The sequence below is a fragment of the Numida meleagris genome, chromosome 2 (genome assembly GCF_002078875.1).
Source record: "Numida meleagris isolate 19003 breed g44 Domestic line chromosome 2, NumMel1.0, whole genome shotgun sequence".
NCBI classification, from domain to species: domain Eukaryota; kingdom Metazoa; phylum Chordata; class Aves; order Galliformes; family Numididae; genus Numida; species Numida meleagris.
Window position 1 is genome coordinate 53763862 of NC_034410.1, and position 12837 is coordinate 53776698.

The window sequence follows — 12837 nt, forward strand, 5'->3', positions numbered from 1 at the left end:
CAGTCTCCATTAGTGCTTGTGCAAGAGATTATGCTTAACAGAGTAGCATCATGGTTGGGGTATTTTGGTTTGTCCTTTTTTCCCCTATCCTTCAGGTTCCTTCAATATTATTGTCCCCAGTGTCCCCATATGATCTTGAGATAGATGAAATATTTTTCCTCTGGACCTGAAGCTGAGCACTATACTGCTAAGTACGTTAAGTAATGTAAGATTATAATCCTGTATACATGTGCAAAGTCCTTGCTGAATTTGGGAAATGCTCACTGTAATCTTGCATTTGTCTTAAGTTTTCAATGTAGATGGCCTAGAATCATTTAAGACTTGTAAAAGACTGTGACATATAAATTTACAACTACATTTCATTCAGTAAATACAGTCAAGGTAAGCTTGTTCAGACACCTGTTCTCTGCTTGTGCTGTTATCACGCGAGGAATTCATATTGCCTATACTTTGCTCAGGAGAACTTTCTTTTCAGCAGCCCTTATTGGACTATGCGTATTTTTTTGTTCTTTTTGATAGCCTTTTCTTCTTTGTCACTTCCAGTCCTGTGTTTTACATGCTATCTCTGGTGCTAAGAAAATGGAGTTCTAGTATATTTAAGTCTTAGCTATTCTGTTGTTGATTGGATAAAATTGTGCATAAGCTTCTGTGACTGTTCCAGAAGTAGATCTATTGTCTGACATTGCAGTAATCTATGCATGCTGCTTTCTTTTGCCTGGTAACTGTGGTGGTCTCTAGAGCCTTGGTGTCATTTGTTTGCCTGCTTCATCAGTACATCAGCTTGAGATTGATGAAGCAGTGATGTGGAAAAATGCACTAGATTTTGCCAAATGTTACATACTGGGTTTATCTGCCAGACCTACACCAGATTGAGAAAGCAATACCACAACCTTTGTTGACAGATAAATACAATTCATTCTTTCCAGAAGCATGTCCACAGGCTGCTGTCACTAACTCTGAGTTCTGCACTGGCATGCTGCTTAATCTTCCAACACTAGGTACTACCAATAAAGGTAACCTTCAGTTAGATACTATAAGCAATATTCGATCTCTTTTTCTCTGTTGAAAGGCTATAAGAGATTTTCTGTTGCAGGGAAAACTTAGAAGATCACCTTCTAAGCACAGTTGTCAGAGCACGTAACCCAAATTGGATTTACTTTTCAAAAAAAAAAAAAACCCAGTATGTATGAAATGCGTGTTAGTTTATCGTAGGAGATATTTGATTCTTCATGATGTAGTCAATACTACAATGCAGGGATGCTGTTTCCAATGAGCTCTTTAAGAATGCTTTTTTATCTGAGAGCTCATCCGTTCAACACTTAATCTGTAGGGGGATGTTATAAGTGGCTGCTGCCTGCGATCCCATCTTCAGTCTCTGACACTGAGAGCCCCTTACTCTGCTTTTTCTCATCCCGGTCCTGCAGAAGCTGGTACCTGCCAGCTGGAACTGTGAGCCCGGTGATCTATGGTCCCACTCCAGTGTCTGAAGCTGAGACCTTCATTTGCTCAAGTTGCTGGCACTGGCAGCAACACTACAACTTGCTCCAGTTGCTGGCAACCCAATCCCGGGGATGTCTTCACCCGCTGCTTAATTGCAGTTGCTGGCCCAGAATTCACTCACACTGGTCCTCCCACAAGAGCTGTCACTCCAGATGTATGCTCCAAAGACCTCTGGGTGTGTGCTTCAAGGATGTGTAGTTCCCTTTCCAGCTGCTGAAACATTCCTCCTTTCTAGCTGACAGCACTTCAGGCCCAGCAACACCTTGATCCCTGGTCTGATTCCACTTGCTGGCTCCGAATCACACCTATTTCCGGTTGTGGCATGTAGACCTTAAAGCACGTGTGCAATGTGGGGTGGCAGATGAGATTATATAGAATGATAGTTTTGAAAAAAGATTTAGTAAGATAGCAGTGAGCAGACAGACACAGGACTTGATCAGAAAAGCAGACTGTCTGGCAACTGTTTACATGCACCTTGCCCCTTTGTTAGGTCTTTTTATGTATTCCCTCAGTTATGTTCCTTTTGGGTTCCATTCTCCTAAACAGTGCTTGATAAATTTCATGTTGTCCCACAGTACAGCGTGAATATCCACAGTCCTTATATTTCTCTTGTTTCCACACTTATCAGCCATTAAAAAGTCCAGACTGGCCTTCTCTAAAGCCATGCCTGGAGTTTCTTAATAGCCCATCAATTAGCGACTGGAGGCTTTTGGTCATCATTACTGTCTCTGTTACCACGCGTTTACTAGGTTTATGGCTCTTTTTGTTTATCTTTTCCCCTTTTACTTACTCTCCCTTACTCCTTTGTTTATTGCTTTCTATTTATCTCCTTTACAGTGAAAGGTCTTTGGTTGGATAACCTTAATGAAGCAGATGCTCTCACCTTGCTTATCTTCTCTCTTCTGTGTAAAGAACAACTAGTGTTCCTGTAAACTGCTGCCCATGTATTTTTATATGGGAATTCTTTTTGGCTCTGTCTTTTCTGAAGACTTAAGACTTTTCAGCCCTGTTGCACTGCTGAGAAGGACTTAGGGGTCCTGGTGGATAAAAAACTGAACATGAGCCAGCAGTGTGTACTTGCAGTCCAGAAGGCCAATGGTATCCTGGATTCCATCAGAAGAGGGATGGCAAGCAGGGCAATGGAGGTGATTGTCCCCCTCTATTCTGCGCTCATGGTGCCCTGGTTGGAGTACTGCATCCATGTCTGGGGCCCCCAGCCCAGGAAAGATGTCGAACTTTTGGAGAGGGTCCAGAGAAGGGGCACAAAGATGATCCAAGGGCTGGGTAGGCTGAAGGAACTGGGCTTGTGTTCAGCCTGTAAAAAGGAAGGCTGCAGGGAGATTTCATTGCAGCCTTCCAATATTTGAAGGAGTTCATAAACATGAGGGAAATCAACTTTTTACATGGGTAGATAGCGATAGGGGGAATGGTTTTAAACTAAAGGAAGAGAGATTTAAATCAGACATCGGGCGAAGTTATTTACTGCGAAAGTGGTGAGGCGCTAGAACAGGTTGCCCAGAGGGGTTGTGGATGCCCCAACCCTGGAGGTGTTTAAGGCCAGGTTGGATAGGGCCCTGGGTAATCTGCTGTAATACTTGATCTAGTGGCTTGCTTCCCCGCCTGTGGCAGGGGACTGACACTTCATGATCCTTGAGGTCCCTTCCAACTGAAGTCATTCTGTGATTCAGGCTCTCTACTCTCCATTCCCTTGCTCTTCAAATTGGCACTTGGTTTTCTTTACTGTGTTCTAAATTGTGAAGTATATATTCTGTTAATAATCAAATCTAACTATCCCCCATAAATTCTATTTAAAGACTATATTAAATCTTACAGCTGTTTATTTGAATGCTTTATTTTTTTTTTTTGTAAATGTATATGCCAAAAGCAGGAAAGCTTTGAGCATCTTAATCTTTGTAAAGTGCATTACTTCTGTCTGTCTCCTCTTCCACATAAATGGTTTTGAGCTGAACAATAACACTGAATTTCTTCTACAGGAGATATTTACGAAATCAACTGTTTTGTGTTCTTTTATTGCAAATAGGTACATGGCACCTGAAGTTTTAGATGACTCCATAAATATGAAACATTTTGAGTCATTCAAACGAGCAGACATCTATGCAATGGGATTAGTATTTTGGGAAATAGCTCGTCGATGTTCCATCGGTGGTATGTAGCAATCTTTACTTATAATTCTGTCGGATTTTGTAATTTACAGAACCTTGCAAGCAGAAGCTTGCTTAAGCAATTTTCTCTAAAAACAGTGCAGTATGTTTCAGACTCTCTAATTTTTAATCCTGTAAATGATGTCTGGTTGATTCCACCTCTGTGTAAAATAATGAATTGTACCAGTTGAAGAATATGGGAAATAGTCTTTCCTGTATTGTTTTTTTTCTCTAAAACTTTTGACATAAAGAGAATAAAAGAGTAGAGTTAAATGCCCTTGAGATCAAGGGGCAAACACCACAACTGAGACCTAGGCATAACGTGTTTAGGTAAAGTGTACAGTTTATTCAAAATTGTATGCTTCCAAAAAGGTTTTCTTTAGTATAGCATATGAAAGATTTGATGCAGCTTTCGTCTTTTCCAAATACATACATTTCAAAATTTCTTCAAAGGTAATGTAAAGATATGTTTAAAGATTTTTTTTTAAATGTTATTGTAGATCAGAATGTAATTTTTAAAAAATAAAAGCAGAAAAATGAAATGGTGCCAATAAGGACCATAATTAAAAAGTCAAGTGCGTGTTTCAGTGTTAGGTAAAATAAAAGATTTTTTTCAATTACAGGAATCCATGAAGATTACCAGTTGCCATATTATGACCTAGTTCCTTCAGATCCTTCTGTTGAAGAAATGAAAAAAGTTGTTTGTGAGCAGAAGTTAAGGCCCAATATTCCAAACAGATGGCAGAGCTGTGAGGTATTGGCTAACCTCTCTAAAGCTGTTTTAATGAACGCTAGAGCTTTTATTGATTTCAGCAGCTTAAAAGTTGTGCTTCTTTGTGGAAGGGAGAAGGGTGCCTCTGGGAAAACTTTCTTTCTTTCTAATCATCGTGGATTTATTGAATGCTGTTGAACTTTGATTATGCCTAAATATTTAATTAAGTCCTACGAAAGTGAATAGCTTTTGTTCTGTGGAGGATTCTACTATTCCTTCCTGTGAAGCATAGGTGAAGCTAACGTAAGTTAAAGCTAGTATCAGTTACATGGTCCAGGAAGCGTCACTGTGAATAAACTGTGTAATAGGAGATTGTACAGCATCTGGCTAGGATACAGTTAATCTTCCTAGAATCATAGAATTACAGGTTATCCTGAGTTGGAACGGATCTGTAAGGATCATCAAGTCGAACTCCTGGCCCCACACAGGGCCATCCAAAAGTCAGACCATATGACTGAGAGCACTGTCCAGACGCTTCTTGAACTCTAGAGGGTTGGTGCGGTGACCACTTCCCTGGGGAGCCAGTTCCAGTACCCAACCACCCTTGTGGTGAAGAACCTTTTCCTGATACCCAGCGTGAACCTACCCTGTTGCAGCTTCATGGTGTTCCCTCAGGTTTTATTGCTGATCAACAGAGAGAAGATAGTGCCTGCCTCTCTCTTCCTCTCATGAAGAAGCTGTAGGCCACAATGAGGTCTCCTCTCAGTCTTCTCTGGGCTGAAGAAACCAAAGTACTTCAGCTGCTCCTCATGCATCCTCCCGTCTGGACTCTTCATCACGTTTGTAGCCCTCCTTTGGACACTCTCTAATAGTTTTATGTCCTTTTTATACTGTGGCACCCAAAACTGCACTCAGTACTCAAGGTGAGGCTGCACCAGTGCTGTTGTAGAGTGGGACAGTCATTTTTCTCAACCAGCTAGCAGTGCTGTGTTTGATGCACTCTAGGATGCAGTTGGCCTTTCTAGCTGTCTGAGCACACTCTTAACTCAGCTGTGCCCCCACAGCTTGTAGGCTGGTAGTGGACAAGAGGCTGGAAGGGAACACAGGGCCAAAAAAACCCAAATTAATCAGTGGGATATTCCATATCATTTAATGTCATGCTTAGCAGTTAAATTCTGGTCAGGCTGCCATTGCTCAGTGATTAGCTAGGTATTGGTCAGCTGGTGGCAAGCAATTGCTTTTGGTTTTTTTTTGTTTTTCTCTGTTGGACTTTTTTTTTTCCATTATGGAACTGTCTTTACCTCAACTCATGTTTTCCTGCTTTTGCCCTTCTGATTTTCTTTCTCCACTCCACTGTGAGTGAGCAGGCCGCTCTGTGGATTGGGAGTTAATTGCCTATCAGGATAAACTCACAACTGAGGTAGTAAAAACATCTAATTTAATCAGGAAAAATATACAGCTTCTCATTAGGTCTGTGCCAGTTGGTTTATAACTAGGCTGGCTAGTTAATTTTTCAAAAAGCAGATGTAGTTTCAACTCAGCATTCTGCCAGTACAACAGTACTGCTTATCTTCAATAGTGCTGTCCTGCCTGATGTGAAGCCAGCCTGGAACTAACTCAAGGGTCTTTTTCCTCTTGTTTGATAGAGGTATATCCTGAATATAGACTGACCAAAATAGTAAATGCCATTAAGAATTTTCATCCAAAACTATGATGGCCTTAATACTTCATCTCTCTCAGAATTTATACTGTCTGCACTTAATGAAATACAAAGACAGTTAATAGGAAGCTAAGAATCATATAAACCAGAAGCATGAAATTGAGGTATTTGTGCTCGTGACTGTGCCTCTCTGCAGATGTGCTTGCCTGATTCTGGAATGTGGTTGTTACACTGGTAGTCACTGCTTGTCAGGGCCAGAGCATAGGAGAATAGCTGCAGGAGGCTAAAGCAGGAGCAATAGATTGATGAGATGTGATGTCCATTAGATGGAAGAGGTAATTAACTTGGGGAATGTGTGAAATTAATACATACCTGAAGGCCTGAGAAAAAAGATTAGGCAACAGAGTGCAGCTTGGAGAGAAAGGCAATATACACCCATGGGCTACAGAATCTTTTTCTTGTTTTTAAACGCTGCCATTCAGATCTTGCAAATCTACTTAGCAATTCTTTGTCGTACAGCTCTGAGTGTAAAATCTTGTAATGTATGCATATTACTTTATTTCATCATTAATTTTTGTTCTTTCCATGGTGACTTGATAGTAGCATTCACAAATTTCAAAAAACAACTTTTTGTTGGCTTCAAGCTTTCAGAATACTGTAAAGTTCAAATGTGAGGAAAATAAAAATACCTGATAAAATAGAAGTACTGAATTGCTATATATTTAACTAACGCTTTGAAAAGCACTTTATGATTGAGGAAGTGTTTGAGTACATTCTCAGCTACACAGCACTTCCATGCTAATATTGAGTGCCGTCTGTGTTTTTTTACTACTGCTTCTTACCTGGATTTAAAGCAAAATTAGTGTATTTTTTCTAATGCAAAAATTTAGTTTAATAGCTTGTCTGTATTAAAAAAAAAATAAATCTAAACTTTGTTAAAATATTTTTGCATGTACTGAATAATACTAGTGTTCTCTTATTTACAGAAAAAAATCTTAAAAAATTTGGAGTTTTCTCATACAACATGCCAATGTAGTACTAGTAATAGACTTTAGAAATATGTACTATAAGAGGCTAAGGCAGAACAGAGATTACACGGGAACAGAAATGCATGTAATAATTTGTGTTTCTTTTGCAGGCATTACGAGTAATGGCAAAAATCATGCGGGAATGCTGGTATGCCAACGGAGCTGCTAGGCTAACAGCCTTGCGTATTAAGAAAACACTATCACAACTTAGTCAACAGGAGGGGATAAAGATGTAATCCTGGATTTGCTACCAAAAGCAAAACAAAAATACTGTTAAAATCCATATCTGCACCAGAGTGGCGTGTTAACAAGGTTAATTGTTCTACCTCAGTGGGGGAACAGAAGGATATTGCTGCCTTTTAATACTTCATAGGAACGTCATTTACTAGGATTTCTGTGGATGTTCTAAGCAGTTGTTTTCGGTCCTGTCTGTGCACTATGAACCTCTTTCTGAGGTTACTTATAAAACATCATGTAGACTAGTTTTACTTTCATTAACCTATGATTTTGTATTTGGAAAGTTCATAGCTGGTCTTAATTTCTAGTAATTACTGAAGATGACATGACTTCTAAAATGGAAATGGTTCACTGTATTGTTCTAGAGTGCATTGATGGCTTCTTAAGCAACATTATTCCTGCCTGGTACATTGAGTGTTCTGAACCACTGTTAGAGTTCTTTGATTCAGATTTTGAATGTACTGTGGGAGTATGCTTTGCTACCCATTAAGGTTGTATGTCTTTTGGATGCTTACCTTTATTTGCGAATTGACCTCATTCAGTAGTGGGGAACGTAAATTATGCATCTGTATACATGATTACTGTTTTCTTTTTCCATATTTTCAAAACACTACATTGCCTTCAAAATAGATTGTATTATATCAGTAAGTGCTGCTTTTGAGTCTTTTAATGCATACCAGCAAGTGTACGAAGCCCATGGTATTTTTGATTTCAAAGAATGAATTGTTCCTTTCCCTAGCAAGATTTAATTCACACTCATTTCAGTAAGTGAGTATATAATTTGTGGAATACCTTAAATTTTACCTAAATCTGACTCTTTAAACCACTGTATGAGTTTCAGATCGTGTAAACTGGTTAATTCACTGTCACATTTTGTAATTATGAAGTCATGAGTCATAATTTAAGATTTATCATGTGGTAATTCCAAAATGTTGAAGCACCCATCTACTTCCGAAAAATAGGAAGAAAATTAAGATGATTAAGGGAGATTTTCTTCCTTCAAATCAAATAATAGAAGCATATTTTCTGTGTGGTTCTGTGGAGACTTTAGGCTTAAAAACTAATATTTGCAATTAAATGAGCATGAAGTGTACTTGTAACTAGGGAGACTTATTTAGGCTTTTGTACAAGAAAGCTAGAAGCTGCCTGTAAATCTTACGTGCGTATTTTTGTGTGTGTCACATAGGAAGAAAGTGTTGAGCTACAGAAACCAGTGAGCTGAAGGACTTCAGATACAAATACTAGGGGATTCCATTAATGTTCTTCAGAGTTAGAAGAACAAGACTTATGGTGGCTTGTGGTTATCATAAGAATACAGAAGAGTATGTCTGGCTTTAGTCAAGCTTTGCCTGAAATTGTAGGGACATCACAACATTTTCACAAGCTTATTTAGAAATTGAATTCCTTTCTGCCCAACTTCTAAATGAGAATAGGGGAATCTGTGTGGAAAACTTTTTAAAACTGTTGTTTCCAGAATATGTTTTAATTGCATTGTTAGTAAAAGTCTGGTTGATCTTTGGCTTCCTTAATGCCTACCAAGATTTCTGTTCGTAAATGTGCCTGGAAATTAGTATGTTATGTAACAGTTAACCTTTTCCTCTCTGGGAGTATCCTTGGCAAGCAACACACAGCAACCTTAATTCTGCTTTCTTTTTGTTTTTCAGCATATAGTTCCTTGAAAGTTTTTCACAAAGCTAGTAGGGATGGCAAGGTGATTGCTAACAGTAGCATAGCTGAGATTGTGCCCCTTTGTCTGTGATACACAATTGTTAACAGCAGTAAGATGGGTGGGTCCTAGTAAAAGGGCTACATAGGTGGCAAAACACTTCGCCAAGGCTTAGCATTAGCTAAGTCTTGAGTAGTTCCAAATTCTTAATGCTTGCTTGGAGATGGGTTTAAATGATGTGGAATTACAGACTGGCAGAGGTTGAACTGCATGTAATTAAATTCTTTCTTCAGCCGCCGTTGTGGATGAGTTTAGAAAACAGAAAACAATAAAAGAGAAGTTCTTAGTAGAAAACAGTTGGGTTGAAACGTTCGTATCAGTCAAAGTTAAATCAAAATGACTTCACATAGGGATTTTAAACTACCTTTATGCAAATGACCAGCAGTGTGCCACAGAGTTTTCCAATTATGACCATTAAACAAAATGACTGAGTACAACTAAACTCACCATTCTACTTACTTGGTGTGCCCCTTTAACACATCCTATAGATGTAGAAAAATACTTACAGAAAGCAGGTCATCATCAAAGGAGGACTTACTATTAGCTCCATATTAATTTTAAAGACTTCCTATTTAAATGATGTTAAACTTTGAGTTTGTCATAGCTTTACTTGGTTCTTTATCATAGATACAAATGGTATAGTTCATAATTTAGAAACATCATGCCATGGGAAGGACACTCAATACTGTGTGACATTATGAATATTATTTTGGGACAACTATGTTCATATTGGAATGCAGTACAGGAAAATTCTGAATAGATCTGTATGTATCCTCAGTTCGGATACCACAACTTCATGCTGTGTTCTTCTTTTACATTATGAAAAACTGAACACCTTTTACAAAGGCTGTGTCTGTATATATTACATAACTTTAAATGTTACCTGTGCAAGATCATATCTTGTATGTATGGAAACAGGTACACATAAGTATTTTTTAAATTAAGATTGTATTATCACCGGATCTGCTCTTGGAAATCCAGGGGGACCAAAATATTTTAGCATTCAAAATACTAATTTTATATCATTTCAAGTATATACCAAAACAGTTTGAATATTGATGCAAATGTTTATTGTAAATATACGTACATTATATGTTCACTTAAGTTTATGGATTCAATCAATTTGATATTTTAGTATTGGAAGCCTTGGCGATCAGTTGGATGCATACTGACATGTAGAATAAGGAGTGTTGAAAATTCTCTGATGCTGAAAAGCCCAAAATACTGCTTTATGTAATGCTGGAGTTCTTCAAGGACCTTCTAATATTGAAAGCTGGAATTCTGAGATGTTTATCAAGCTGATTTTTCCAGGCATGATGACATACTGTCACCCTCCAGTGGTTTCACTTGTAATCCTGAGAAAGACTTTGTATATACAAACATTGACTGTATGGGAACATGAAGGTGTCAAATGAATAAGAGGCTATATTATATTTTCAATAATGGTTCTGAATGTGATTGCCATAAAATTCAGCTTTTAGTTAGTTCCTTGTTTATACTGTTCCACTGAAATTATTGTAAGGTGTTAATCATTTTCTGTTTCAAAAAACTATATCAGTTGCTTTAAACTGTAATTACCTCTTAAAAGGCCAAGGTATATTTACCTCGTGTATATAATGCTTAATATTTTTCAGAACACTTTCCAAGTTTGCAGTTACATGTTTCTAGAAATATGGCTAATCCTAAATTTTTAGCTTCAGCGGTACTAAATGTATTATCACGTATCCCAAAACACTTTCATATTCTGTATTTTATTGTATTAGCAAGTCTGCTGCTTTGAGTGTAGCACCTAACCCTTTACATAGCTGTGTGGATGGATACTGCCTTGTAAATTTTACTTCTTGGATGATAAATTTGATGATCCTGTACAGATGACTGTCATTTTTTTAAACCTTAGAAAGTTGTGTATTTCCCCTTACATTTCTGAAAATGTATTGTATTTTTGGAGTATATATTTCAGTGGATTGTAAATAGGATGACAGTAGAAGAGTGGATGCTTATATTAGGTGCTAACACTACAACAGAGAGATTAAAGGAGTGAAAATGTGTATATATTTCTTATTTTTATTCTTTTCCCCTCAAAACATCTGAGTTGTCTTTCAGGGGAAGACGTTACAGGTATGTTCCAAAAATGTGGATTTATAGTGCAGTACCTGTGTATTCCCATTCTCTGAAGGAATTTCTGCTGCTGTGAAAATAATGAGAAGGGGTTTGCTAACGCTGAAGCAATTGATCCCATGTATGCTATGTAGATCACGATGATAACGTGCCCAGTCTTCCTTGTATCCTAAAATACGTTTTGGATAAATACAGTGTTGGTGTCTCTGATCTCTTAGGTAAAACAACACGATTGGCAATAAAGTCTTGCTTCTTTTTTATGTTTATATAGAAATAAGATAGCATTTAAATTTATGTATAAGAGAATTTTAAGACTTGAGCAGCTAACCTCAATGTGCTGCAGAATAGCCAGTAAAATCAGTGTGTTGAATTTAACTGATGTTATATTTCTGAAGATACTGAGATGTGCACACACAACAAAAAACTAAGGTATCTTGTTCTTCTACAGTGTTATGTGCACCTATTTTTATTAGAACAGTTCAGTTGGAAAGGGCCTCCAAAGGCCATCTAGTCCAACAGCCTGACCTCTTCAGGGCTAACCAAAAGTTAAAGCATAGTACTAGGGCCGTTATTCTCATAGCTCTTGAACATGGACAGGCATGAGCAATCAACCACCTTGCTAGGAGGCCTGTTCCAGTGTTTGACCATGCTCACAGAAAATAAATGCTTCCTAATCCGTCCTTTCCTGCCACAGCTTTGGGCTATTCCCTTGCGCTATAAACAGTGGTATAATTGCCTCATTTGACTAGCTGGCTGTGTTGTGTTTAATGCACCCCAAACTGTGGTTTGCCCTCGTGGCTGCCAGGGCATCAGTACAACTTCCAGTAAAATCTCTCCAAAACAGGAATCCCTAAGGTGTCTGGAGAAAGTCAAAAGCCAGATCAAAATCTGTCCTTAAATCTCCCATGAGGTTTTTTTTTTTTTTTTTTTTTTTTTTAATTGGCTGAAAACATGCTTCTGTACTGTAAGTGGCCAGAGGAAGGCCTAGCACTACAAACTAAATGCAGTAAAATCCAAAGTCCCACTCGTGAATCTACTGGCAGAGGAAATATATGGCCTCAAAATAGTATAGTGGTGTTACCATCTACCAAGCTTAATTTTTGTCAAATATGGACTTCTGAATCTTATCCTGAAAGCATGAAACACAAGTTAAAATCACGTTATAAAAATACACTTGATAGCAAGCAGTTGTTTTTCTGGCAGGTGATTTTTAATCCGAGTGAAATACAGACTTGAATGACTTTTTTTCACTGCTGCAAGGATTTGACAAAATGTATGTGGTCTTTCTAGGTCTTGCTTTGATTTATGCATAGTTTTTTTTTTAAAAAAAAAACACCTGGAAGCTGATAATCCAAGAACAAGAAACACTTAACCTAGGTAACATCTGTGAGGCTGTTTTAAGATAATTTAAGAGGAGCTACTGAATGCATGAGTTCTGCGTACTATCTTACGCAAGTCATTCAGCAGAGTTGGGGTTTCCTATCAAAATTCAAGATGTTCAAGTTGGAAAAAATGTCTTGGGAAAACTTGAGGGTATTTTCTGCTTTATAAATCAAAATGTCCTACAAAACGTCCTACCACTGTGATGAGTGAGGTAGGATGATGAATGTGTGTGCTTCTACTTCCTGTACTGTTCTATTATAGATCTATTCACTGAAGGGCCCCCAAAATGTCCAATTGTAGTCATACTGCAG

General features: G+C 38.0%; 1 protein-coding gene across 2 annotated transcripts in view; it reads left to right on the plus strand.

Moving 5' to 3' along the window:
- Positions 1–11077, plus strand: part of TGFBR1 (transforming growth factor beta receptor 1) — a 38409-nt gene extending 27332 nt beyond the window's left edge. For both annotated transcript variants that reach the window (XM_021388374.1, XM_021388375.1), the window contains exons 7-9: positions 3542–3666; positions 4286–4416; positions 7173–11077. In XM_021388374.1, coding sequence (XP_021244049.1) covers positions 3542–3666; positions 4286–4416; positions 7173–7298 — 382 coding nt within the window. In that variant the 3' untranslated portion in view covers positions 7299–11077. The remainder of the gene's footprint in view (positions 1–3541; positions 3667–4285; positions 4417–7172) is intronic.